The sequence below is a fragment of the Rissa tridactyla genome, chromosome 21, assembly GCF_028500815.1.
Source record: "Rissa tridactyla isolate bRisTri1 chromosome 21, bRisTri1.patW.cur.20221130, whole genome shotgun sequence".
In the NCBI taxonomy this organism is placed as follows: Eukaryota; Metazoa; Chordata; class Aves; order Charadriiformes; family Laridae; genus Rissa; species Rissa tridactyla.
The window spans coordinates 2,416,672-2,444,098 of NC_071486.1; the positions used below are offsets into that span (position 1 = coordinate 2,416,672).

The window sequence follows — 27,427 nt, forward strand, 5'->3', positions numbered from 1 at the left end:
AGGAAGAGGAGGGGAATGAAGATGAGAACAAGCAGCATGGAGCCAGAAGGACTTACTGGTTTTGGCTCAGCGTTAGCCCCTCCAGAGCCACAATCCGTGTTCGGGCACCTAAGCTGGTTCTGCACAGAGGGTCCACAGGGGTAGGAGCAGGAAAGCAGCAAGATGGCTTCTGGACTGCACCAGGAACACACCAGTGGAGTTTGGTCAGAGCCTTAACTAAAAGCCGAAGCCAGCTCTGCCCTCACAAACTGCTAATCAGCAACCCAGATAATTATTTGAGAGTCGGCTCCTGACATTAAGGAGGTGCCCATCAAGGGGGAGCGGAGCAGAAGCCTGGAGCCGGCGAGATGAACTGGGGGAGGATGGAGACGCGGCGGCAGGAGCCTGGCGATCCGAGGGCAAAGGAGGGAGGCAGCGAAGAGTAAGCCAAGTGAGTAATGCAAGCGAGAAGGGCAGCGTCAGGGATGGGAAGAAAGGGGCTGAGGCTGAAACAAACCGGAGAGAGACAAAGAAAAGCAAATGTAAAAATCTCCCTGAGAAGATAAGTCGGCCCAGAGCTTATCTGCTGCTACGCAGAGGCCTGAACCAGCACCTCACCCTTATTTAGAGCAATCCACAGTTTCAGACCCTTTCTGTGGGACCTGCAGACAAGAAAACACACTACAAACCTACAATTTGTACTCAGCCGTTGCATTATTTCTGCTCTGTGAAGAACATAGCGCCGCAAACCTTCAATCATGAGAGTCAGAGCAAGCAGCACCTCGCAGGACCTAGCAAGAAGTCCTGAGTTTGTGCCAAAAAGAATGTTTTTCTTCAAAGTACTGGCTCTGTGAACCACCAGACGAAGCCATCATACAACGTGTGTCCTGAGAAACAAACAGGCTTTGGGAAAAGTTTGCTTCTCCTTTGCATCCACGGAAATAAGCTGCGGGTGCCGGTTTCAGTATGCAGACCCACAACAATGGAGCCTGTAGGCACAATTTAATTTCAGGCGACAATTTCCACCTGCAAATACAGGTACCACCAATTTCAGGACCTTTGCCTTAAAACCGTAATCAGCCACTTGATCAGCCACTGTAGGCACTTGTCCCAGCCGAGCTCCAGCGGCTTCTATCAGTAGGAAAAAAGAATTTTAAAATAAGGGTATAAAGGCAACTTGATCATCAAATGAATACACTAGAAAATCCTGCCGACAAACTTGCACACACTGACAAACTTGCCTCAAACTCTTGCAATTCAGGCGGGCTATGAGCAAAGAAGGTATCGGAGGCAAAAAGATATACGAGCAAAAACGTATTGGAGGATAAAGCAATTAGCAGGAGCTGACTACATTCGCATTTAATACTGTGTCCAGGAAAAACAAGGCATTAGCTGATTGCTGAGGGATGAGCAAACTTCAGCAAAGTAAGCACCTCCAGGAAGGGTTATTTTACCTGTTGATGGGAGAAACAAGGGTACGGAGTTCCCTTTCCTTTAGTGAAACAATCAGGATATTGTCTAGAGAAATTACCCTAAGTGGGTTTTCCACCACAGCAACCGACTGCCATAAACCAGCTCATTTGTAAAACACACAATTACTTAGCACTACGCAGAAGCATCTAAAATGGCACGGAAATTGCTGGCAGCAAGAGCCGAGTGCCTGGGATAAGACATGCACCTGGATATTAGGAGAGACACAGCTACCCACTTCCAAAATACCTTGAAAGCAGCAATGAAATGAACTCAGACACGCTGAGCCGAACACCGCGACCCCATCTGCAACACAGAAACTTCTAAGCAGCAATCTAGGAATGTTTTGATCTTCTTGGCACGCTTGAAAACACCTCCCGGCCATGGATAAAAAAAGAATCCCTCTGCAAACAGCACCCATGCACACTGAAATGCAGAACAGACTTGGCTTCAGTGGGGTTAAATGCTATTTCAGCCTGTGCTGTCTCTGTCCCACTAGGGACAAAGGTTGCTGATGTGAAAGCAGAAAGTTCAGTCGTCCTCTTGCCGTCGCCACAGTGTGCTCAAGGCTTTCCAAAAACCTCCCATCATTTCCGCTGGGTACTGTGCCAGGAGCAGGGGGTGAGGTTCCTAGAGAGCAGAGCTGAGCAAATGACACGGCTACAACGCACAAAAGCGCCAGGGATGAACTTAATTCTACTCCAGGATTTCGCTCAGGAATGGTTCAATTCTCCCCAGCAGCGGTTTTCACACCTGCGGGCCAGAGATGGCTGGGGGCTGCAAAAAGTGGCTAAGAAGAACAAGCCCACCACCAGGAGACTTAAATTTACTATAAGGGGTTGAAAGCTCCTCCTAAAAAAACTGGAGAGATCCTCATATTGGACAATATCGCAATACAGCCACACACAACCTTAAAAAATCAAGCACAAGTGGACCCTCTAAAGGAAGGGCTAAACGTAGCCATGATGTACCCCACGCAATACTGCGTTGGCCGTTTCCGAGGGGCAGAGGCATCCTCTTGCACCACAGAAGACCTCAGTCTCCTTCCCACCGCAGTCCTTCCTTCCAGCCTTCCCTCACTGACAACTAAGGATATTCTTCCCTGTCCCAGGTTTCTTTGTCAACCTGCCGAGGACACGAGGCTGGAGCTCCAGGCAGTGATGCTGGGGGAGATTCTTGGCCCTTTCCACCATGTCTTGGGGAGCCAAGCGAAGAGCCAGGTCCCTCGACACTGAAGACCTTCAGCAAGGAGACGGCCACCAGGAGCTTGGCGAGCAGCAGCAGATGAGAACAAGGTGGCTCTCACTCCACTCTGATGCACTGTAATTACCGGCAGTGGCTGCACTGCATACAGCCCTAAACAGTTTGGGGTTCAATGTCACCGAAAACTGCCTCTCCCCAGGGCACCAAGTCAAACACCAGGTCTGGGGACATTCCTGCTCGTCGCCGGCCCACGCTGGCGGCCGTGCAGCTGTTTGTCGCTGTTTGCTGGGATTTAAAACCCCCTCCTGCGCAGCGGGGAACAGACACTTAGGGAGCTGTTTAACAAACGTGTCCATAAAATAAAAGCAACAGACACCAGAGGAAAAGAAACAGCCTGGAACAGCCTTGGCCCCCATTCCACCCTTCTCTCGCCAACCAAAAACACCGTGTGGAGCTCCTGCCGCCCTCGCTGATGTCCCTCCGTGTTCTCACCACAGGCCCATATTGCCCCCACGCACCTGCCAAGGGTTTACGCTCCTCACCCCTACGCTGGTGCTTGCAATGAAGTGTGTCAGTACTCAGCAGACATCATGGGGAGCTGCTGAGCCAGCATCTAAACCCGGCACATGCAGAGATCTTTATCGACTCCCTGATATTTCTGTAACCAAGACAAGCTGACAGAGACATGCCAGGCTGCAGGAGGGGAGCTCCCTCCAGAGCAGGGAGGCTGCAAGACATAACATTGGGCTGCTGGTGAAGTTACAGTAAAGTCTGTGCTCAGCAATAGTTAGTGCATGCCATGAGCTGTGCCTGGCCTCAGCAGCGCTCTGAGGGAACCGTGACACGCCATGAGCTGTGCCTGGCCTCAGCAGCGCTCCAAGGGAACCGTGACACGCCATGAGCTGCGTTCAGGTGCCGGCCGGGACCTCCTCTCAGGAGCTTCCCTGTGCAGCGAGGGCCACGGGGTCCCTGGAGGGAGCCCCAGCAGCAGCCAGCGATCTGGGTCAGGACACAGCAGGGACCCGGACAAACATCAAGCCGCCCCCGCGGGAGAAGGCGGCCCGGCGGGTGCTGTAACGGATCCCGGTCGCCAGCATCGGGCCCTGCCCGGCGGGCCCACCGTCCCCCGGGGAACGAGAAAAGTACCCATGGGGAGAGGGACCATGGCGGGGGACAGGGGGAGAGAGCGCACGCAGCGCCAGGCCGCTATTGGCTGCCGCCGCCGTCCATCCCAGCTCCACCACCAATAGGAACGCAAGGCACTGCGGGCCTAGAGGAGGGTGCGCTCGGCCCCACCTGGGCCAATAGCGTGGGAGAAGGTGGGCGGGGCCCCTACGGGCGCCGCGAAGAGGGGAGGCCAAGATGGCGACAAGGGGGGGGTCCGGCTGCCACGGAGTTGCCCATTCCCCTTCCCCAGGTGCCTGCCGCCGCCTGCCCCTCCTCGGCGAGGGGCCGCGGGTCACTACCGCCGCGCAGGGACGCGGTGGGTGGGGGCGGTGGACCCGCAAGCTGCGGCGCACCGGCCTCCCCCGGCTCCTTCCCGCCCGCCCGGTCACCTTCCCGCGACCCCGGCGCGGGGGTGTGTGAGGGAGGAGAGACCCCCTGAGGGAAGGGTGTCGCGGCCTCCCGCGCAGCGCTTTACCTGGCCGCCTCAGCGCGCCGCCGCCGCGGCGGTCTCCACCGTTGCCGCCGCCTCCTTTTTGGGGGGATTTTTTTTTTTTTAGATTTTTTTCCTTTTTTTTTTTTTTTTTTAAATCCTCTCTTTCCGCCTCCCTCCTCCCCCACTAACCCCCCCCCCCCCCCCTTTGGGGCGGACGGTCTCACCCAGCCGGCGGCGGGAGGGGAGGGCACAAGATGTCGGCTCCGTCCTCTCCAGCTACCACCACCACCACCACCGCCGCCGCCTCCTCAGCGCCGCCTCCTCATGCCGCTGCTCCCGCCGCCGCTCCCGCCGCCGCCGCTGCTCCGGCCCCGGTGCCGCTTCGCCCCCCGCCACCCTCACCTTCCACCCCCCCACCCCCCCCCTTCCCCGGGGCCCCGCTCGCTCCAGCGCCCCCGGTGCTGTGTGGAGGTGGGGGGGGGCGGGGGGGGGGGGAGCAGGGGACACACGCACAAGATGGTGGCGGTGGCGGCGGCGAGCGTAGCCCGGCCGAGCGGCGAGGAAAGGCGGCAGCCAGCGGGCAGGCGGGGGAGGGGGCTGCCGCGCTTCGCTCCCCCCCCCGCGGGCAGGGACCGCCCGCCCCTCCTCGGTCCCTTCCCACCCCCGGGCCGCGCCGAGCCGGGAGAGTCCCCCCCGGGGGGGTGCGGGGTGACGGGAGGGAGCGGAGTGGCCTTCATGGCGGGGGAACCCCTGCGCCGTTCACCGGCCTGTCCCCTGCTTCTGGCACCCGGAGGTGGGCTGTCACCCCCCTTCCTCGGGCTTGGGTACAGCCGTGGGGGTCCCTTCCTAGGAGCCCCCAGCCATGGGCTCAGGTACAGCCATGGGGGGACCCTTTCTAGGAGCCCCCAGGCTACCAGGGTTGGGCAACTTGGATTTTTTTTTGGGTGTCTTCAGCCTACACTCGCTTTTTTTGCAGGGGTCCCACAAAATGCATGGGAGCATCACCAGGTGCTGGAGTGACACCCACACCCCCCCCGAGAGGCTGTAACCTTGTCTCTGCCACCCTCAGCCCAAACCAGCAACATCAAAAAAACGGTGGGATTTATAAGAGCCCGTATTTATTTTCTAGTCTGATGCTTCGGGTCCAGATGGCCTCCCGAGGTGCAGAGGTGTGGCGAGGTGGAAGGACAGCGAGAGAGGGACGGAGAGGAATGAGCAAGGAAGAAGTTATGTTTGCAACCGAGATAAGTGGTGAGATAAGAACTGCAGAGGCTCCTACACTTATTTTTTATAGAGTGCTCCACATACTTGGGCACATGTACGCTCCACCTCCCACTCACGATCGCGCAGAGTATTGCATAATATTGCCATCTGAATTTATAGAACTAACCGAATTGTTTTCAAAGGAAAAAAAAAAAAGATTGCTATTTTCCCTCATTTGCAGTCCAACTATAGATCTTTTGTCTTTTAACATATGTTAACCGCGGAATCTGAGAGCAGCCGGTCTGTGACAAGTACGTTTTGCAAAGTACTCGGGTTGAAGCCTTAAAAGCACAGGAAAACATGTTATTTAATGCTGAACAGTTTTACACATCAACTTCTAAGTACACCTTTCTGTGTATACCTCTTAAAGCATCTGCTGTTAACACATCAGAACTCAAAAATAAATAATAATAGATTCTATTCTTGTCCTGCGTGAAAAATAACATATCAGAGATTTCAAAATAAAGTCCCAGTGCTCTCACTGATTTCCACAAGATCTCACCAAACCCAAAAGAACAGCTACGCAGCAGCACCACGCTCCTATCCGTGAAGGATTAAAAAAATAATAATAAAAATCTATAGGTGTTTGTGCTTCTGAGTTGAGCGTTGTTAGTTAAAGAGTAAATAAAGTCATTTCAATAATCAATGAGTAACTTCACTGTCCCGTTTTCCTTCCTTATGTGAGATCTTCACTTTGATTTTAAGGGCGGGTTTTATTGGTGTTTTTTCCTTGCATTTTTAGTTCGGGCTTTTCTTTTAATACGACAAAGTTTTGCAATCTCTTTCATTTTGACCTCAGTTTTGACGCTCTATAATCCTAGAGTCGCACTGGAATTGGCTTATTATAATTACGTTAGGTCCCAGTCTTGCAAAGATTTGCGTAAATGCTTAATATTAAGCATGTGAATAGCCCTGTTAAATTCAGTCGGGCGGCTCGTGCACAAAGCAGTGTACAAACATCTCCAAAGAGCGGGGGCCGGTGTGTTGGAACATCAAAACAAGTTACCCATCGTTTAATTTTATAATGGAGCTGTGGAACTAATGTGCTATTTGAAAAGAAAAACAAACACCAACATTCTGAACTTATCTCAGATCCCAGAGGCACGACTTAATTCGATTTCTTCGCTCTCCTGCCTTTTAAAGGGTGCAAGTTCAAACCCAGCGATGTCGCTTCACATGAAAGCAGCAGCCGAGGCAGTTCAAACAGAGCTGGGCACCTTCAATCATGTTATAATTGTTTTTCATCTTCCTTCAAGTCTGTAAAACATACTTTAAAAGGGGGAGAAAACTATCGTTTGGAGTGGAGAACTGACCTTTTTTGTCTGTCGATTCATTAAGCCTCAGAACCGAGTGATGGTTGTATCGGTGCTTCAGCCATGTGTCCTGTGGCCATTTTCTGTAGAATCGTTGAAATTAATATAATTGCTAAGAAGGACTTGTGTGCATTAAAGGTTAAAAAGCCTGGTATTTCACAGCGATTAGCCGCCGCTGCAGTTTATTTCGGCTGGATTTGCAAGTGCTCGGCTGCACTTCCTAAACCCCTGGTTTCGTGCGGGGTATCTATAACCCGGTTCAGTCCCACCGACTCCGGAGAGGTGAGACAAACACTCAGCGCCATCACCTTGGCAATGTTCTTTTTTTAATCTTCACATGCCAATCGGAGTTTTAAAACCCTTTTTCAGGTGAAGCGTTCTGCAGACAGACACGAAATCACAGCTGGTGGTGGAAGAGTTTTTGTTTTTCCAACCAAACTTGGCTAAAAGGAGTTAACTCACTCTCGTTTAACAAGAAAATCAATGAGGGTTGAAGATATACACTAACCTTTCAGTATTATTTAAGAGAGCGCAATCCAACAAAAAAGGCGTTCTCAATCAGCCAAAGTGCTGACCGAATCGGTTGTGAAGCGGCGCATTTAACATTGCATTAAAAGCTGTATAAACCCATGTGCTCAGGAAACGTCCCTGGAGAGAGAAATCGGGCAAAACATCCCATACACCACATTTGCTCGGAAAACGGTATTTTCACAGCGTAGTGACGCTGATGGCCTTGAACATAACTGCAATTAGTGCAGTCAGCGTTCACCCGTTTGGGGGAAAAATGAATTAGTACTGGCTATTTTGGTCTTCATTCAATCTTTCTCTTTCATGTCTTGTTTCCTTTAGTTGGGAAAAGAGAAAGAGCCGTAATCGCGTTACCAGCCAACACCCCGCTGACCCACGATACGGAAAACTGCAGAGGATTAGGAACGTTTCCCCTGGTTGCTTAAGCAAGTCGGACATGGAAATACAAAAAGGTATTACCATCTTTTGTACAATATCTGCCTAGAGTTCTCAGGTGTGTTCAGAAATTTCTATATTTCTCACTAGAGTTCTCACTAGAGTTCTCAGACGTGTTCATAATTTTCTATATTTTCTTTCTCACCACATGCTTAAAACCTGCTAATTATTTGTTTAGTCTGCTACCTAGAAGGTAAAAAGGTTAAATATGAAAACAGATTCTCTTTTTTTTTTTTTCCTATAGGATAAAATAAGCCTTTGCTTTTCTAAGAGGCTGTAGATATTTTCAGAGCTCTGCACTGAAAGGTTTCTAGGTGGTGTCCAAAACGTGTCTTTGTTAAAAAATCCTGATAATTTTGTTGTGTCTCCTAAGAAAGACAAATACATAATAATCATCACCATAAAAAAATCATTGCTTCCTCTGCTTTTTCTTTCCCACTTACATCTGGAAGTACCTAAATAAATATGTCCCATAAAGTTGCAACTTCGCAGACCTAATTAGCTGTCAAAACTTACACAGAAAGGTTGTTTACGAGGAAGGCTTCACTTTCCAAATAAACAAAAAATGCTTCGGTAATAAACTCAGAAATAAATGCAGGAATAACAAGCAAGTAGTGTTTCAATATAAACATCCGTATGTTACGTGAGAGAGGCACAAAGAAATTGTATCCACATAAATTTTTATCAGACATCCTGAATATAAACAGCAGGCATATTTCTGACTGGTCCAATTTATGGAATTTTGGATGGTCACTTAATGGCTGAGTGATTTTTATCACTCGATTTTGTATTTTTCGGTATGTAAGCTATGCAAGGGGGGAAAAAAACCCCAAACCCTAAGGAAAGGAATGTACATCTGTGTCAGCGTGGGTCACCTTCCAGGCGCACCTGCACCTGGGCTAAGATCGTTGCCGCTTGGACTAATAGCGTCCGTCAAGGTCACTCACCCCCTGTTGCTGATTTTCAAGTATTTTAAGCCTTGGCCTGAGTCACCGGCTCTGTCGAGTAGGTGTTTTTCAAACTCCTTTCCTGAAATGTGAATATGATTTATTGTTTTTTCCGTCAAGTAGCTGATTCCTCTTCATTGAAACGTGTCCTCAGATGCCGTACGAACACGAGGACGGTTGATCTCTACAAACAGATGCCGTCTTTCCACTACCAACCTGCTACGTTTCCTGCTGTCTGTTTTGAGTCACTGGCTGGTATGTACCACAAAAAAACCAAATACCTGCACACCTCCACGGTTCCTGGGCTTGCAGAGCACCAGTTCCCTGTGTTTGTCAGGATATTGGGAGTTGCAGAAGAAATAGCGCCTGGCTCTTGGACGGTGTGCTGAAGGGTCAGGGTACAGCTTGGTGGGTGAATTAAGGAAACCAGAGCGCGGAGCCCACACACCGGCTGTTGAGGTTGCTCTCACCATTTCAGAGCATTCCGCGTCAGCTCACAAAAGAGAAAACTGACTGAGAAACTCCGAAAATATTTTCTGGAAGTACATGCAGCAGAAAGCCTAATACTGAAGAAGCTTTCCTACATGCCATCCCTGAAATGAGCGGGAGTAACATTCGCTCTCACTGACGGCAAAATCTGTGTATGCTGTTGTGTTCATGCTTGTTCTTCTCACACCCGTTCCTATCAGAAGTCCCCGGTGCCTCTTCCATGCTCGTCCTCTGCTCAGACGGACAATTCCCGAAGGGCATCTCAAGTTATTCGCTAAAGCTACGGAGGCTCCTTTTCGGCTACCAGTAGATTGCTCAGTATATCCCTTGATCACGAAGGTGTTTTCTCCCTCAGCCACCATTCCAGACAGCCAGCAAACTCCCTCTTCAGGCCTGCCTGTCCCCTTTTGACGTGGGACAAGATGACTAAGAAATCACACCCTGAATTCCCATTTAAAGTGCTTTATGAGCTCTGTCTGAATGGGTTCTTCACCTTAACAGATGAATTTCTGAAAGAAAGCTCCATGCTCCAGAAGTCTCCATAGATTTACTCACTTTTTCTCTACAAGACTGATCTTTTTAGGACTGTTTCGCACACTCACCTGGATGATGACCCTCTGCTGCTAACCACTGAGCCTCATTTTACCAGGGCAGAGGCAGCTCTAAACGCCTGCAGCTCTCCGAGAGGTTTATGGCAGCTGCAGAGAGCTCCTCTCTGACCTCCGTTAAAGATTACGCAGGGGACATGGCAGCCAAGTCAGATGCCAGGTTCAAAAGGACAATATTTCAACTGCTGTTTGACCGATGCAGCTGGAACTTCTCCCTTCCGCCGTTCAAGGAAAAGGCAGGTTGTCTCACACTTGGGAAGAAGAAAGGATGGTCCCTTACTCTCATCAAGCCGGGGTTCTTCAAGACAGAGTCAGCAGGACACCGCTGCATGTCCTCCAGCCCAGCTTTTCCAAGCACTTTGTAACAAAACCATTGAATTTCGAGGGAATTTCAAGGGGAATCCAGGAACATCACAAGGGTTCTGTGCTCACTGTCCCCACCTACGAGCAGAGTGAGGCAAAGGGCTTGTACGTGGCCCAAAAAGATATGAGCCAAGAGAAACCGCATCTCATCAGCGCAGAGCATCTGCACAGCTACCGCAGGATAACATCAACACCGTCATATCGAAAAGCTGCAGCCGCTGGAGGGTTATCCCGAGCGCTACACGGCGTGAGCTGCAATGGAGAGACAGCCAAGAAACACGACGTCACTTTGTGCAGTTCCCAGTGGGGATGAGAGCTCAGAAAATTCTGGTAATGTTGCAGTTTTCCCTTATTTGAGGTCTGTACCGCAAAACGAGATATTACTTAAGGCAAAGAAGAAAATGAGAGAGCGTACGTCCTGGCTAAACCGAACCAAAGTGACTCAGCAGCTACAGAAGGGGCGGAGAGTTGAGAAATACTGCATATATTACGGAGTTCATACACCTTCTCAACAAATACTTTTCTGCAGCCCTGGGGACTGCGTGCCCCGAGCTCTCGCACAGCAAAGACACTTGTCTCTTGGCACGTGTCCCTTGGGATGGACTTTGGAATCACTGGCTGGATCCGGCCAACTGTAATAGGGAAGAAGATGCCAACTAGGAAGATATTCATGCTGCAGTCCAAAGGTGTTATCACAACTAACAGCCGTGCCTGCCTCGCGTCGAAACATCTAGTGACTACATCCATAAGCCGTGGATCTGCAGAGACACCCGATTCAGCATGGGTTGAACAAATTTCTGGAGATCCTGAGCAAATATTCAGGCTAACTTGTGCTGAGCTCCCTGCTGCTTCACAGGCTGTGCTGTTAATACATAAAGCGAGTTCAGATACTCTCGCATGAGCCGCAGTCGCACCTCTGGATTGCAGGGTGGGTCTGTGCGCGGCCAGCGGCGTACAGGAAAGGATTTGGAACGGTATCGCAATAATTTAGAGATATTTATAGTTTTTTGCTGTCAACCGCAGGCAGAATACATCGGCAAGAGGTCTTAAGAGCTGAACAGCTCTTTGGCAACCAAGCACCTGTAATTGTAGGGAAAAACCGTAGGTCCAAAACAGATCTATATTCACATACATGTTTTTTACATCGTTTTATATCTGACAAACCTGTCTTACTGCTGGTGAGCCTTACACTTGACAGCTTCCCACAACACACCGCAAAAGGGACCGATGGCATAAGCCTGAGCTCCTGGGCGGACTGTCAGATCACAGAAGCTATTGAACGCGAGTGAATCACAGCTCCCTTACTGCTCAGGATTGTCTCAGCCTTGTAACGTTAATATGGAGGGACGTGCAACCTATGCAGACGTTTATTAGAGTTCATTCAAGAAAACTAACGTTTTCCCATCCCTCAGCAAAGCTGCAGGTAGGTGCCTGGTTAGAGAATCACTCTGTATAGATGGCTGTGCGCTTGTATCCTGCTCAGCGTATAACCAGCAGAGAATTAGGTCTTTTTTTTTTGTTTTTTTTTTTTGTTGTTTTTTTTTTCTGTAAGTACCTCTACAAATTTTGCGTTCGCAATTAGCATTTCTAGGACTGTGATTATTAACCAAAGCGGTGTTTCAGGGAATATGTGACAGGCTGGGGGGCGTTCTAAAATATATTGAAAGATTTTTTTTTTTTTTTTGGTGGGAGCGAAGCATATTCATTCATATTTTGAGCAGGAATAAATAAAGGCCTGCCAGAGGAAAAAAAATAAAAAATCTATTCTGTAGCACTGCAGAGAAGGGATAATTTCCCCCAAAGACCCCATTGTACTTAGGAAACTCTGGCAATTAACTGTTTAGCGTATGGACAACGAGAATTTCCAAGCATAGAGGAGGAAGGGAAAAATTCTCAAAAAAATACTGTCCGATGTATTGGACGTCACCTCAGACACAGGTGGTCAAGACCTGGCAGTTTAGAATAAGCCACACAAGCACATGTGGGATGTATTTCAAAAGGACTAATGAGAGGTATCGTCTACGAGATCATCAAGATGAATTGGAAAGAGAGCCAGGAATTTGCAGAACAAAAGTCTCAGACTTTGAAACTACCTTGGGAGTCCCTTTACTCCCCAAAACCCGGCTCTTCCACTTTTGCTATCCTGAAGTGTCCCACCCTGGGGATCAGTTACTCTTGGTTTACTCTCAGCACGAGTATTGAGATGCTCATATAAAACCCAAACTCACCAAGGCAAGAACTGTGTAATAACATGGTTGTAACAATACCACTTTCAGATCCCTTTCGCTTATTTTGTTCTTGTAATTATTTTTCATCTCTCCTCTGTTCTAATGGTAATAACATTTCTAGCAAACACCCCTGTGCTGCTGGCTTGGGACACACGGACGCGTACGCATCAAGAAATGCCACGCTTCAGATGATATCGGTGTACCTCCAGTACATCAAATTACTTTAAAGATCAAAACATTCTTTTAAATGTGAACGAACTATTTAGCATATTGTAGAACCAAAAGATGGAACAAACTTTCCCTGGAGGGAGGACCCAGATGACTGACTGGTTGGTCTGCGTTCGTAAAACAGCCTTCCCCCCTTTATGTATCATACTCTCTTATCACGATGCTATCTCCACACCTTTCCAAAGCAATTAAATCCAGGCAAATCGTCTGGATTTTCTCACATTGTCGTATGTTTTTTCTTGCCTACATCCAGGAGCAAAAAAAAAAAAAAAAAAAAAAAAAAAAGAGATTATTATGTTGTTTTTCATCTCATATAAACATCTAGACCTACCAAAAAACTGTGTTCGAGCAGGGCTGGATGCGGCTGGCTGGGGACGCTCTCCCCAGCCCAGCGCCAGCAGCACCACACCGTCCCAACCCCGTCACTCGCGGGGGCTCTGAGCACCTGGGAGAAGACGATTCCTTGTAACTACCAAAGAATTACTCACTAAAGAAGTGAAGGCAGTAAAATTTGCCTAGATGAATAAGAAATGCAAAACCTCAATGAAAGGGCAGTAAAGGGAATCTGCGAAGCTGTTACTCATGTTTTCTAGCCCGTAGCGGGTTTCCTGAGATACTCTATTTATTATCTTAGATGTAGACTGAAGGACCTAATCTCATACCAAGAAACGAAGATATTTGAACTTATTTTCTGTGGCCACTGAGTTGATTTATTGTGTTCCTCTTTCTGCTAGTGCTAGATTGTTCATGCAACATACTTTTCTGCTCTCCCTCCCCCCAGTACATGAACTTTTCTTAGTTACTTTGAGAGCTGAGCCTTAGGACTGACTATTGACGATTTTCCAAATCGTCTATTTAGATGTCTCTTCGTATTGAGGAACAAGCAGCCGTTAAAGAGAACCAAAGCCAGAGGATCCCTGGTTTTGCTGATCCCGCAGGGCAGAAGGTATGAGAATATAAGTGGTGAGGGAGATAAAGGCAGCCTGGAGTAGGCAGGGTGACTCCAGGGAGAGGGTGCTCAGCCAGAGATAAGTGTGGTGGAGGGAGAACCATTGGGGAAACCAGCTGGGCACAAAGGAAGGGCAGCAGGACGGGTAGATTATAACCCAGCTCCGTGGGATACCTGGTCTATCAATGTGGGAAATGGCCTTGAAGTCCCGGGATGTGTTTGCTAGCAATAAGGAGGAGATGGCACTATTCAAAACCCAGGGAATGAAATAAACAGAGCAAAAAAAAAAAAAGAGGAGGCAGCAGCTGTCTGGAGGGGGAAGCACCGTAGCAGGGAGTCGCGTGTATAGCAAGGGTTTGGAGCTGCTCTGAACACAGACCGGTCCCATGATGGACTGGACTCCTGTGGTGTCCTGGCACCGAGACCGTCCCAGCACCCTCGCTGTGCTGGATGCTGCTTGTCTGCACGCGGAGTTAGGTTGGATAAAGTCTTGTTATGCTGAATTTCACTATTTCTGATTATTTTGCCTTGGACTCACTTCCCAGACAATTTTCCCTTTTTCTTTACCTTATCCATAATTAATGTACTAAAATCTGTGCTTGGAAAGCCTAAAGAGAAAAGAGCAATGAAACCGCCGCTCTCTTAAGTGGACAAATAAAAAAAAAAAAATGTAATAAAGAAACACCAGGTAAAATTCTCCCAGTTAAAGTTTCAATGAGAATATATTTATCTTTTGTCTTGAAAACTGTTTGGGGTGCTTCCCCCTTTAGTAGAATAAAGTCCAATGCCCACAGCATGGCGTCATCCTTGCGTTGGCACCCAGAGAAGTCCCACAGGCCAAACGATGGCCACCAGCACGGCAGCGTGGAGTGGATCCGCTCCATCATCCAGGAGAAGTGAATCCCAGCCACGGCCGCGCCGGTCGCTATAATGACATCCCACTTCGCTTCTTCGAGTCCTTCCGTGCGATGGGACTGAAGGACAAGATCTCCTTGTAAATATGCTCTTGAAAAACAGAACAAAATAACCATGAATGTGCGATCTTAGAGGGCGCAAATGAAAGTTTGACTGTTATATGTGAAGAGAGGAGGCATTCAGAGGAGGGGATATGGCAGGTACAAGCTGGAAGAGACAAAGCAGAGAGGCAGAAAAAGTCTGCCTGAAGAGCTGGAGGGGTCTTTGCTGAATGCACAAAATCAAGGGCAAGGCCAGGGCGATGTGCGCAATCACCAGCAGGTAATCGCAGCCTTGCCCAGTGTGGGCACAGTAAGGAGAGAGGGGTGGGGAAAGTCTTGTGTTAGCCAGGAACCTCAAAGAAGATAAACTTCTTACTTCTCCACTCGTCTATCGAAAGCTTTTCGTGTTCCAGAGAGTCATCGTAGGACTGTTGGGCTTCTGTCTCCTCCTCGACGTCTCGGAACTGGTCGAAATAGGGGTGAGCCAACGCCTCCGTCGCCGTAAGGCGCTTTTCCACATCCAGCTGCAGCATCTTGTCAAGCAGGTCCACTGCTGTAGGAGAAGACAGCAACAGGGCTAAGCAAGGTGCGACAGAGAACAGGCATACCGCGCACGAGCCCTGCAAGTGATGGGACGGGTGTTTCCAGTACTACATTCTCCAGACCTGAAAATGAAAGAAATTCCTCGACCTCGCCGAGGTAGCGCCGAGCTCCCATCGGAGGGGATGCAAAGGCTGCCCAACAGCAGCCTCAGGGAGCTCTTGCTGACAGAACTGGAGGTGTAAATTGTGCAGAAATAACAAATTAGTCTGGAATAAGCCTTGCTGCACAGGTGGGGCTGCAAGAACACAAAGAGCAAGCCAGTAACTTCAAGGTATTTTTCAGTTTTCATCATTTGCTTTCACTCTGACCCCCGCAACTCAAGTAGTCTTAACATGAGTGATCTATATAGAAACCTATACATCCCTGGTAAACAGGAAGGCAGGAAACTCAGACACCAACTGCTCTGTCAGCCCCGTTCCCCCTTGGTTTTAGCGTCTTAATGCTTTCTTCCTTTCAGCTTTTAGAAGAGTTTTGCTCACCCTCACCTCAAATCTACGTGGGGAGAAAAGCTCCTTGTAAGAGATCAATTTTTACCCTGAAAATTGCACATCTCAGCTGCCTGTTAAAAATATCAATAGACCCAGGTGTTCAACAAACAGTTAGGAGGTAAGCTATACTCTAAAAAATAAATTAAAAAAATCACTGGCGTGGACTGCAGGGCTCTCTTAGCACTTTATCAAAACCTGTGATGCCTTCTCTGCGGAGCTGGAAAATAATAATGAAAAAACAAGAGCTGTTCTGTTTATCTAAATGTTACTGATCATACCGTCACCTGCTTGGCTACAAACAGCGAGATCTGGAAGCCAATATCAGCCAAAATTCATCCCAACTCTCATACCAAGTGGAGCTGATATTTGCAACTGTCCTAATGCCATAATTTGCATCCCACAACCGAGACATCCCGTTATATCCAGCACCCGCTCTCTTCGGGCTTGCTGATAAAAGAGTCAGAAGTTTCCCTCTTCCTTAAATATTGCATGTTACAGGCTGTGTCATTTTAACATTAAAAAAAAGAAAGAAAGTAGTAAATGGCCAAGAACAGCAGAACATCGCCATTGTAATACCAATAAAGAATCATTTTGCTTTTAACTCATATGTATTTGCCCTGGGGAAGGGCAGAGGCACAACCTGCAAGGGATAAAGTTGTAAGAAATTATGAAAAAGAGGAGGAAAAAAACATTGGAGCTGTGGCGGTCAGTCTGCCTCCATCCAGCTGTGAAAGCTCATGAGAAACGCCGGAGATGACTTACCCTGAGGATTGGCTTTGGGAAAAAGCACAGACAAATCCTTCTTAGGGATTTTAGGAAGGGACTTGATATAGCTCTTCGCCTGAAAGAGAGAGGAAAGCGTAGACATTTACTGCAGGTGGGGAAGTGCCAGGGGCTGTGAAAGACGGGTCTTGGGTCTCATGGCTCAGATGGGCAAAGGCAAACCGAGAGAAAACCGAATCATCCCAGATGTCACACTCAAATGACCGGTTTGCAAGGAACTATTTTTATCACTTGAGATGCAGAAATATTCCTGCTTTAAGGGCCAAACTGGATAATAGAGGAGGTCGGTGGTTTTCTGGGGCATCAGGCACCTCACCCAGAGTCCCTGCAATCCACACCAGTTCCCAACGCAACGCCAAATCCATCAGATGTGCCACCAGCAAAGAGAAACATCTTCCTTGCCAAGCACCTTCTGCCAACAGACTTGCTGTCGCAGAAGCAGCACCTCTCCCATCTCAAAGACAGGGCCAAGTTCACCGCTCCCCACCAACCTCTGCCACCAAGACCTGAGTCCACAATGAACTTTCTTACCGCTTTGTCCTCCAGCTTCTCCACGAAGTCTTCTCCTGGATGGCCCGTTACTTTCAGGATCTGAGTCAGTTGATCTAGGTCTGGCAGGCTGCGTTAAAGATCATCCGTCTGGGAGCCACCCCTGGACACCCCCCAACAGCTCAGCCCATGGGCTGGGAACCGGAGAGCCTGAGGACCCGTGGGAGCTACGAGTAGATTATGATACAAACCCAACAGAGCCACACGAGCAGAGACTCATTGTACCGTCAAAAAGAGCTCCAAGGCTTCTTTCCTAGGATGACATTTTCATCAATGGATAATTTTGCCGGCACAACTCAGCCAGGGCATGCGCCCGTGGGCTTGGGGGTGTGGCGGTGTGCTCTCCCCTTTTCCCACCCACCGGCTCCTGCTCAAGCCATGGCCATCAGCAGGAGTTGTGATGAGTCGCACTTGAACTGTGGGAGATGGCTGGCAACATAACCAAAACCCTGTCTGGAGTGGGAACCTGGGTATCTTGTTCCCATGCAAATATGACTGTAGGTCAATTCTCTTACTCCATAAACAGTGGACAGCCCAAGAGCCCTTTGAGCTCTCCTGCACGGCAGCGGGCTGCACGCCAGGCTCTCCCCTTGAGTGGGGACGCTCACTTAAGGTTCTTCTCCTCGAGACTGAGAGATTCCTTGCCGCAACAGGTTCTCGGTAAGTGACTAATAGCATGCTAAACTTTGAAATCTTAGCTAAGTGATCTAAGGATTGATTGCGCATATAGAATCCTTTAGACATAAACCGTTGACCAAGTTCTGGGACTAGGACTGGATCCAGCCGCATCCCGACCCCTCTCTGAGAAGGAGTTTAAAAGCCGGGGGGTCCTTTCTGAGCCTCCTGACTCAACGGAGGGGTCTCCCTGAGAGCTTGTCTGACCCCGGCCTCGACGCAGTAAATAACCAAGCATACCCTGGCATCGAATCTCGTAAAACACTGTCGCATTCACTGCTAACTTTGTTAAATCACTGGTTTATGTTAATAAACATTTCACTACTCTCTTACAAGTGAAGTTATTCACTCCGCCCGCGACAGGGGGATACGGAAGGGTTTGGGGATGGAGCTATGGCCACGCGAGGTCAGACTAATGATTTAGAGCACACGTGGCCAGCACAGAGGTGTATTTCTAAGGGTGGCTGGGCCCCCTCCCATCTTCTCTCTGTTTTCCTCACCAAAAAGACTGTGATTGGTCTGTACTGACTGTAATGGGTCCCTGCGATTACCCCTTGGTAAACCAGACCGACACCTGCTTTTCTCAGTAACCTCATTCATAAAAGCGCTTTCACACACACCAAGAATTATTACTCCCCCCAGGGAAAAGGTTCAGCTTGAAAGGATACAGTCTTTTCCTTTAAACAGCGTTTTCCCGGTCAGCATTTCTGCCATGATACAGCCAATAGACCAGATATCCACTGTTCAGAGAGAAAAAGGGAGGAAAAAAAAAAGGAAAAAAAGAAAAATGGACAGTAAAAAGGCAGCAATGATTGCTGGGACTGCTGCTTGCTTTGTGTTTTGGGGCAGGCACCGATTTAAATTTCACTCCCATTTTCCACCCTCCCCTGTTCTTTCTATGCTGCTAAAATCTCTGCTTTTATCATTTCCCGCAGGCACCAGCTTTGGGAGTTGTGCAACAGCTCTGGGACTCGCTCCGCTCCAGGGGACACCAATGATAAAGAAGAAAAACATCTGGAGGGTTACGTGAGATTTGACCCAGGCGTGACAGCGGGATCCCCGGGCTCGTCACCAGACGGTGACACCACCGACGCCAGGCAGCTCACCTGTCTGGTTGTAATGCATCCAGTTCAGAATGACTTCTGGGGCTCTGTACCAGCGCGTCACCACGTAGCCCGTCATCTCAGCATCAGCGTGTCTGGCCAAGCCAAAATCCAAGATCTGCAGGTGACCAAAGGAAGAGGGAGAAGGAAGGGCAGGAAAGAAAAGAGAAATCCTACGGGCAAGTGAGAATCTACTTCTAAGAGGAAACGAAGCTGATCCAATCAGATAATAATGAAGGCTCCAACTACACCAGAGCCACCCACGGGATGGTACAAAGAACTAACAGGTTTGTCTTAATTCCACTGTAAATTGCAAGCCGGCTGCAAAACCAGTTGTGTGAAGACCCTGCTGAAAGGACCAGAGCTGTGGGCTACCTGGAAGGTCGCTTCCTTTCTTGAAGCTTAAGTTTCAACTCTCTGAGCTTTATTTAATTGAGTTGTTCTATAACCTGGCGGCAAAGACGTGCTGGGAGCCACCCCGACTCACCCTTTCCTATAAAAACACCTTGCAGCTGACAGGGGGTGGCCTCTCCCTTAATACTGGAGATGAACGTAGCTTGACCCAACCTTTACGGACAACGGAGCCATTCCCTGTAATATGTGTTACAGAAAACACACGCTGGAGCACCGCACCAGCGAGCTGCAAGCAAATCCTTCAGAGCAACACTGAAAATAACTTTGGCTGGAATCACAACCATCACACCAAGGAGAACCAAAGGGTAACCGTGGTTGAATCCAGTTATCCTTCAGGGATCGCTCACCTAACGCGAGGATTGCTCAGCAGTACTGAATTTACTTAGGAAGGCATTACGATCTGCCATGCCACAGGAATTACGGCGACAGGATGTTCATTCCAAGTCTTGGGCCCTGATTCAGCAAGTTACATCAGCAGGTGAGTATTTCCCACTGCCTGCAACCGCCGAGTAATGAAACGCCTCGAATCGAGTCTCGGAAGGCAAGAGGAAACATGACGGTGCCAAATTCCTGCTGGCAGAGCAGTTCCTCCACAATCTGATACGCTACGTGCTACAGAGGGGCGCTTTTCCACCTACCTTTAGCTGACAGTCTTCGTTCACAGCCAGGTTTCCTGGCTTCAGGTCCTACAACAGACAAAAGCAGAATCATAAGGATGTTTGTATTTGCAACGCGTCAACACGAGCCTCAGCCAAACCTCTGCTCATCTTTGGTGGGATCCCATAACAGCCCGAGCCCAGCACTGATACAGCAAAGACAGCATGCCTGCTGTACTGTACAGCTTTAGATCACGGCTTTATTTTTTCCTGAAACAGTTTGAATTCAAAAAGCATCATAAAATGCTTCTCAGCTCATCAGAAAACACAACGTTTCCCCAAAATGCCGCACAAATGAGCAAATCCAAACACATACAGGGTGTAGGAGGGAAAAGCGGGAGGACACCAGAGAGACCTTAGAGCAGACGAGGCTATTAGCGAAATGATGTTTAGGAATTTATTAACTTTACGACCAAGCTGTGTTTTCTCCTAAACAGACGAAATTCAGAGTAAGAGCGCACATGAACTTACCCTGTGGATGATGCCAGCCGAATGGATATACTGCAATAAAAAGAGGAGCCACAATGTGAGCACCAGCAGACAAGACTTTCTGTTCTCCAGCAGAGAAACGAGAGCTACGAACAAGACCTTGCACCCAGCCCCCCCAAAGCGGCAGTTTGACAAGAAATCTCCGCACTGAATTTCTGACAGTGTCTGCAGTTAACGTCGCCACCCCAAAAAAAAGAGGCATAGAGCCGCAGAGGAGGTACGGAGCAATGGTTCCTTAGAGCGAGTGCACTAATAGCTTCAAACTATCAAAGGCATCGGGGTTACAGGTAGGAACATGGTGAGCAGAGGACCTGAAAACTTGGTCGGTTTGGGTGTTGAACCACATGAAAAAAAAAAAAAAAAAATCTCATCGTTAAAATTGGAAATCAGATCCGAGTTGCAGAAACTGACTACGTGGCTTTTCTCACACCGGTTAAACCTTCCGTGTGTTCTTCCCCCCTTTACTTAAACTGAAGATAACAGCGAGCTGGGGAAAGGTGTGATTAAGGTGAACTCATTAATGCCTGTAAGCCACGGCTCCGACTCCCGGTGAAGGATATTACAGAGGGCAGCGTTAAGACGTTGTCTCCACACCCCAGGGTCTGCAGCGGTTGCTTTCTGCTCTCTCAAAGCCAGTTACAGCAGCAGGTTCCTCCCGTATTCTATTGAATAGAAAATCATCCCCTCTGTCTTTTCCCCCGAGAGCCTGCTAGGAATTCAGCAGAAGCTCCTTTTGCTACCAGCCTCTTCCTTTTTACGCGGAATTTTGCTAAGGGTTTGGGCTGACACAACCACTGTCACAGGAGAACCATCGCAAGGTCTCTGACTGCCGATTGCTCCGGTACCCGAGTGACTGACGTGAACAAACAGTCATTTTATTGATGCGTGCTGGAACGAGAGGAGTTCAACAGCAAATGTCTGTTCTCGGGGGATGCATAAACCCCCGAATCTCCCCATACAGTGCTGGAAGGGGGTTTAGTGATGGTCAACCCGGAGGTGACGTGTAGAGGAGACACGGGGAGTCACTAAACTCCTCCAGACCCACCTACCTTCAGCCCTTTCAGCATTTGGTAGACCAGGTACTGGATCTTTTCATCACTGAATTCATGTCCCATGATCTTTTGTAAATCTGTCCGCATGTACGGCATCACCAGGTAGCTAAAAGGCAGTAAGACAAGGCCCTGAGTCTAGAAGAAAAACACAGGGAACCAGGCTAGCCTTGTTCTCACTGGTTTGGGGTTTTTTTGGCTGTGTTACTGTTACTAAGAGGAGTTGTGACAGTGTCCCCAGCTACGCTAGCACAGCCTGCAGTGATGCTGGGCTTTCAACCTGCTCTGAAAATTGCTCTTTCTCCTTCCCTCGTATTGGATATCTGACATCAAGTAAGAACAAGAGTCTTCCAAAACTTTAATGATCTTGAATTAGTTTACTTTAGACCTCAATTATCAATTCCAGACAGCCTCACACCACCTGGGAGCTGAAACATCTTGCGCAGCTTTAAAGAGTCTTGCAAAACTGCTGCGTTGGCTCCCAAATTTATCTTTGTAATGTTCTGTGGCCCTGCCTCAGAAGACAACATCTCGCTTCCTTCAGTCTTTGGCCTGCCTACTGAGACTGCTAATTAGTTGACGGTCTTCCAGCAGGAACCGCTCTGAGAACCTTCAGAGGCTTTTCCTGCAGGCTGCCAAACACCTGGCCGTCAGCCCAAAACCCAGACCCCGGCACACGCTGCTCGTGCTCAAGGACGGGGAAGGGAAAACGACTCGTCCAACCTGACCATCAACACTGAGGGAAATGCCAAAAAAAAAAAAAAAAAAAAAAAAAAAAAAAAAAAAAAGAACAGTCAGAATCAAGATGAAGAGAAAGCCAGATCTTTAAAATTCCCAGTTTAATTGCCCCAGGGCCTGGTGAACAAGACTTCTCCCGTTCCGAGTGCAGCCTCACACAGGCAGTGCCTTAGCATGGATCACGCTGCGTGTGATGCCCCATGGCATGCGGTGCCTCCTCGTTACATCCCTCGCTCTCTATATACCGTGTTCTCCCAGCTGTGAGCACGGCATGGCATCTCTTGACGTATTCCGGGTGTTTTACCCACAGGAACTGACTTGGTTTTTTGATTTTTCCCTGTTATTTGGGGATGTCGGGCTTTGGTCTGGCCCCTTTTCAGCTCGCTGTGTTGGGCTGCGCCCCAACCTGAGCTGTTACCCGGCGTGATGGGTGTCTTGGGCAATGGCTGAGTCTGGAGAGAACGAACGCAAAAGCCAAACTTACAAGTCCTGGAATCCCTGGTAGGAGGCGGCGGAGGTGAAGACATCAAGCAGCCCAATGACCTGACGGGGAAGAGAAGTCCACATTGAAACCTGGAAAGCATTTGCTGTGCACGTGGGACTCGGGGGGCAGCTCTCCATCGGCACGCGCGTGTGGGTGAGCACCCAGAACTCCATCTGAGGAATCCGAGGACTCCTCACTATGCTGCGCGGCTGCTTTTCCTCTTACTAATGCACGGGAGCACCCATTACACATCTGCTTCAGCCTGGTGCCAACTGGGCGCAGCAGGCAGGCAGCAGTCAAACCCCGAGACTGCCCGCGCGTGCCAAGCGTCAGGACCTCTGGATTACAACGAAGGTGATGCCACCAGAAAGGACTCGCTCCCAGGTGGCAAGAAAATCCCCCTTGTTTCAGCAGGAATAGAGAGAGAAAAAAGAGTACTTACGTTCTCGTGTTGCATGTGCTTCAGCAGCATGAGCTCTCTGTACGCTCTCTTGGCAAAGATCTCTGACTGGAACGGGCGGCACAGCTTCTTGATAGCCACTTTCTCCCCTGTCTTCTTGTCGATGGCTGAACTGCGGCAGACAAATAAAAACCAGTTCTGACACGGGCAGTGCGTTTTTAACGAATTTTGCAATAGCAAAGGTCTTCTCTTCGAGAAGAGCTAATTCTGGGCCTCGCAGAAGAACGGCAAAGAAAAGCCCCTCGGTCTTTCCCAGTGGAGCTCTGCGCACAGAGGTGTCACCATGAGCCAGGGCAGCGGAACACAGCCCGTGCTCCTTGGAGGGCGAGGTGGGACACCAAGCAAAGTATGAGTGACCCGGTCTTTATTTCCCTTAACCTGCAGAAGTGAGCTAGCAGCACCGCGAGAAGAGGCAGACACAAACGGCGAAAGGTCAGGATTAGGTCTAACTCTGCCGTCTCCTTCCCTAACGCGTGGAGATAAGGGAATAAAGCAATTCCTGCTTCACCATCTGCTTGGGGGTTGTTGTCTTTTAAAGGTCCGTCAGCCTCTTCGTTGTATTCCGGAGCAAAGGCAGCGGAGGTCACACACCGAAAACACAGGCTGCGGGAATTCGTTCTCCCGCGTTCAGGATGTGTGATGCCGTACGTGTGCTTCTGTGGAACAGCAGGTCTGGCTGAAAATAGGAGTCTCTTATAAAGCTGATGAAAACGTGGTACAACAGCCGTCGCTGGGGACGTGACGCGTTATTCCCTCTGGTGGCGTTTGCTGTCTGCGGCCGGGCAGGGCGACCCCACCACACTTTCTCCGCTCTTTGGTCAGGCCCCAGGTTTCACCAGATAAGAGGTGGGGAGGGAGCTCCTCGGGCAGGGACAGCTGTAATTCGGGATTCTCGGTATTTTTCAGGGGGGTCTCAGTGCACCCCGTTACACATTGCTGCCTCGGGCCCTCCTCGACCCCTCCCAAGAGGCGAACAGGGTTTGCCAAGGGGCAAATCACGCTGCGGGTTTCCAGAGCGGTTCCCGTCCTTTGTAAATCCTTATCTCGCGGGGAAAGGGAAGGGCTATAAATCGGCACGTTCACTCCCACGTGCAGCTGCACAGCCTAACCCGAGCCCTCGTGAACGCTGGCGTTAGCGCTTCGCGCGCATCCTCCAGCCTCCCACAGACACTTTTTTTCCCCCCGCTTCCTTCTCCGAAGGGACGCGGGATTCACCCCCACCGGTCCCCGGCTGCAGCCACGGCTCCTTCCTCGAGGCCCTGGGAGCACCCGAGACGAGGAGGGGCAGGTACCATAAAGCTGTAGAGCGACGTCACCGTGAGCTGCAGGGCCATCACTCAGAGGCCAGACTTCATAAAGTGAATAAACAGGGAAATGCCGTCTGTAATAACGCAATCAAACAGCGCATTTTGCTGGGTTTAGGGCTGATTACAGTGGGAGAGGCGGCAATATCCCGCTCCGCCTGGCTTTTCCTTGGGTTCAACACTGAGCAGGGGTCACCAGTTCCTTGCTGCAAATCTTGGGAGTCTCTTGCGCAGCTTTTTCTCCTCTGTCGGCCACAAGCGGTCGGTTGTGCTGCGTCCTCTGGCAGCCTGGGCTGCCAGCAGCTCCCATCAACCTCCCCGATACCATCGGGCAATCTCCCCGCTCTTGGCCACCGAGGTCCCTGACGGTTGCTCCAAGTTGCGCGTGACGAGAGCAGAGACATCCCTCGAGAGGCGCGACGGCCATTTTGTCGACGCATTCAGATGGGGAAAGCAAAGGGAGTGCAGGAACGGCCACGCGAGGCAGCTTCAGCGCTGAAGATGGCGTGGGGTATCGCAGGAGGACAGGGAAGGGGTGGCTCCGTTTCAGGATTTCAGCGGGTGTCGGCAGAGGGGACAACACAGCGTTAACTGTTCTGAGAAGCGAGGGAAGTAAGAGGAAGGGACTTGGGTCACGTAGTCAAACAACTTCTGCAGAATTCAGGGCAGACTTCCTAATCTGAGGGTGCGTGTTCTCACCTGCGTTCCCAGCTGCTGGCCTGCAGAGCATGGATCTATCCCACAGGACAGTTCGGGTGACGGAGCTTCAGCCTGCCCAGCAGGGACGCGACCGTCCCCCTTGCCGTGAGGCACAGCTGAGAGTTAATTCAGCTGCCGCCGCCGGGAGAACCCACCACGTTCTTCCCAGCACAGGTTTGATGAACGGCTGAAGTTCGGGATGACCCCGGGCAGGCAGAGCCGTGGCCCCGGCAGAGATCAGCCCGACCGGCGTTGGAGGGGCCAGAAGCCTCTTCTTCCACAATTACACTCAACTAGAAGCCAAATCACTACAGGTTTTGGCAGAATTAACGAGGGAAGAAACGCATCTTTGCTGTTTTGCCGGAGTTTCTCAGTTGCTCGAGCTGTAACAGCCGGCGGCTCCCCGTAACGCTGCGATAGGCAAAGCTTCCCGGCGATTCCCAGCAGAGGACAGCAAATCCCAACCCCACAGGCATCCACCTCCGCTTCGTGCAGGGATCGGCACCAACCCCCTGCTGAGCACTGCCCGTGCCACACCACCACCCCGCACCCTCCCTCCACCTCCGGAGCAGCCGAGGCTTTCCCTGGGACCAGGAAAAGACTTGGCATCATCTTGTTGGGTTTTTTCTACTGGGCAAGGAAACTTGGGAAAGATTTCTCTTCCGTGTCTTTATTTTCTTTTCTTCCTTCTTTCCTTTATGATAAAACCCAGAAAACACTGGACAAACGTCAAAACCGCCAAGTTTAGCCTTCGATTTTGCAGGACTCATTTAAGCATCTCAGAAGCTTAAATGCACCCGGGCAGCAGCACGGGGGAAGGCAACACCGGGTGCCTCTTTGTAAACAGGCAGCCAGGGGACAAGGACAGAGCGCGGGCCCGGGGTTCTGGGATCCGGGGATCCGTTCTGTGGCAGCCGGCACAGACTTTGCCCAGCGCCTACAAAAGGAGACACACCTCTTTTTTTTCTTTTTTTTTAGCAGCTCGGCGTGTTATGAAACAAGAGCTTCCTCCGGATCCCGTCAGGCGGGTGCTTCATATCGAATCAAACCTTTCAAACAGTCGCCCGTCTCCCCCTCCCCGTCCGACAGCGTAAAAACCAAGCGAGGTCCGACTTCTGCTTGCTCTCGCCGCGGGCACCGCTGCCCAACTGATTAATTAACTTCGCAGCTCTCCCGTAGGCTGAGGATTATCATCAGCCAGGGAGAAGTCCCAGTCCGGTACTAGTCCTGGTTTACGATCACTTCTATCTATTTGCTGATCCCAAGCTGGAAGCAGGACCAAGGCAGGGGTCGTGTTGTCCAGCTCCTTTCCCCAGGCAGCCCAGCAGCATCAGCTGCCTTGGACCAAGGCAGCGGGGACACACTGCAGGGGACACGCTGCAGCCACCCCTCTTCCACCACCCACCTCCGTTACCACCTACAAATCGCTTTCAGACACCCAGGTATTCCCTCCCCCCTGCCCCACACAGACGTTGCTGCCAGACAGAACACTTCACGCAAAGCCAGAGACCAACGCAGCACGAAAGCTGCCCGACCCCCCCGGCGCGGAGGTGACACCCCAAGCTGCCTCTCCTGGTCCTCGAGCCGCTGCCCAAGGTCGCCTGTTGTCCCTAAAGTCCATCACGGCCACCGAGGTGAGTCCAGGTGGGAAACTCTCCCCTCCGAGCCCACCCAGGGCGACGACAGGAGGAAACATCTCAGTTTCTTCAAGCCACCAAGTCTCCAAGCCGCTGCCCGCTGCCCCGGAGCAGGAGGGAAACCGCCTTCATCACACATGCAAATGGCCTTTCCTAATGGAGGGGTGCTGACAGGCACCTCCTCGCTCCCCCCCACACACACCGGCGCAACACTTCAAACACCCCCAGCTCGCCCCGTGCCGTGCCGGCAGGACCCCACTCACCAGACGGAGCCGTAGGCTCCCGACCCCACGGGGTGGAGGGACGTGTATCTCCTGGGCAGCTCCCAGAGGGTTTTGTTCACCTCCTGTCTGTAAAAGCCTCTTCTCCTTGCGATGTTCATCGCCCGGCGGGAGCGGGACTGCCACCCCCCCAGAGTACTGGAGTGCGGGAGGGCTCCTGGGGTGAGACAGGGACAGCGAGGCCGCCTGCGCTGCTGCAAAAGGCTCTAGCGAGTTTCCTTCTCTGTTTTCAGCTGTTGTGAGCGTGAAGGGACATGTCTTTGGGCCCTCCTCCCTCCGCCTCCACATCGGCGGAGGTGAGGCATCAGGTTTCCCGACACGCCTCGGTCGCGTCCAGGTGCCTCTGGACTCCGGAACGGGCGCTGAGCACCCACCCGGCCCCGCCGCAGGAACACCGCCGGGAGACCCACAGCCACCGACGGCTCTCCCGCTTCTGCTTCCACCCGGCCGCCAGCC

General features: G+C 50.5%; 2 protein-coding genes across 19 annotated transcripts; one reads left to right on the forward strand and one right to left on the reverse strand.

Annotated features, from left to right (window-relative positions):
* The first annotated feature begins 3,256 nt into the window (after positions 1-3,256).
* Positions 3,257-25,252, forward strand: LOC128900251 (proline-rich protein 2-like). 18 transcript variants are annotated; one of them, XR_008463260.1, is made up of 6 exons: positions 4,465-4,626; positions 5,229-5,260; positions 5,382-7,808; positions 8,862-13,600; positions 14,973-17,642; positions 17,723-17,918. XR_008463260.1 is itself a non-coding variant. In XM_054181162.1 (4 exons), exons 1-4 carry the CDS (start codon positions 4,769-4,771, stop codon positions 9,125-9,127), a joined length of 1,011 nt encoding a protein of 336 aa, XP_054037137.1. In that variant the 5' UTR covers positions 4,767-4,768; the 3' UTR covers positions 9,128-14,332. The 18 variants fall into 18 exon arrangements, 2 of the variants coding, with proteins under 2 accessions (XP_054037139.1, XP_054037137.1); XR_008463261.1 differs by lacking the exon at positions 4,465-4,626 and adding an exon at positions 4,759-5,045; XR_008463248.1 differs by lacking the exons at positions 4,465-4,626; positions 17,723-17,918 and adding an exon at positions 20,268-20,705 and having other exon boundaries at positions 4,767-5,260; positions 5,382-5,503; positions 7,678-7,808; positions 14,973-15,433.
* On the reverse strand, positions 14,322-27,224 carry MAPK13 (mitogen-activated protein kinase 13). The gene is made up of 12 exons (XM_054181159.1): positions 26,954-27,224; positions 23,033-23,162; positions 22,591-22,649; positions 21,369-21,477; positions 20,302-20,331; positions 19,813-19,860; positions 18,764-18,878; positions 18,326-18,397; positions 16,965-17,044; positions 16,413-16,491; positions 14,936-15,112; positions 14,322-14,608 (listed from the first exon to the last, which is right to left on the reverse strand). Exons 1-12 carry the CDS (start codon positions 27,070-27,072, stop codon positions 14,529-14,531), a joined length of 1,098 nt encoding a protein of 365 aa, XP_054037134.1. The 5' UTR covers positions 27,073-27,224; the 3' UTR covers positions 14,322-14,528.
* Between the last annotated feature and the right edge of the window lie 203 nt (positions 27,225-27,427).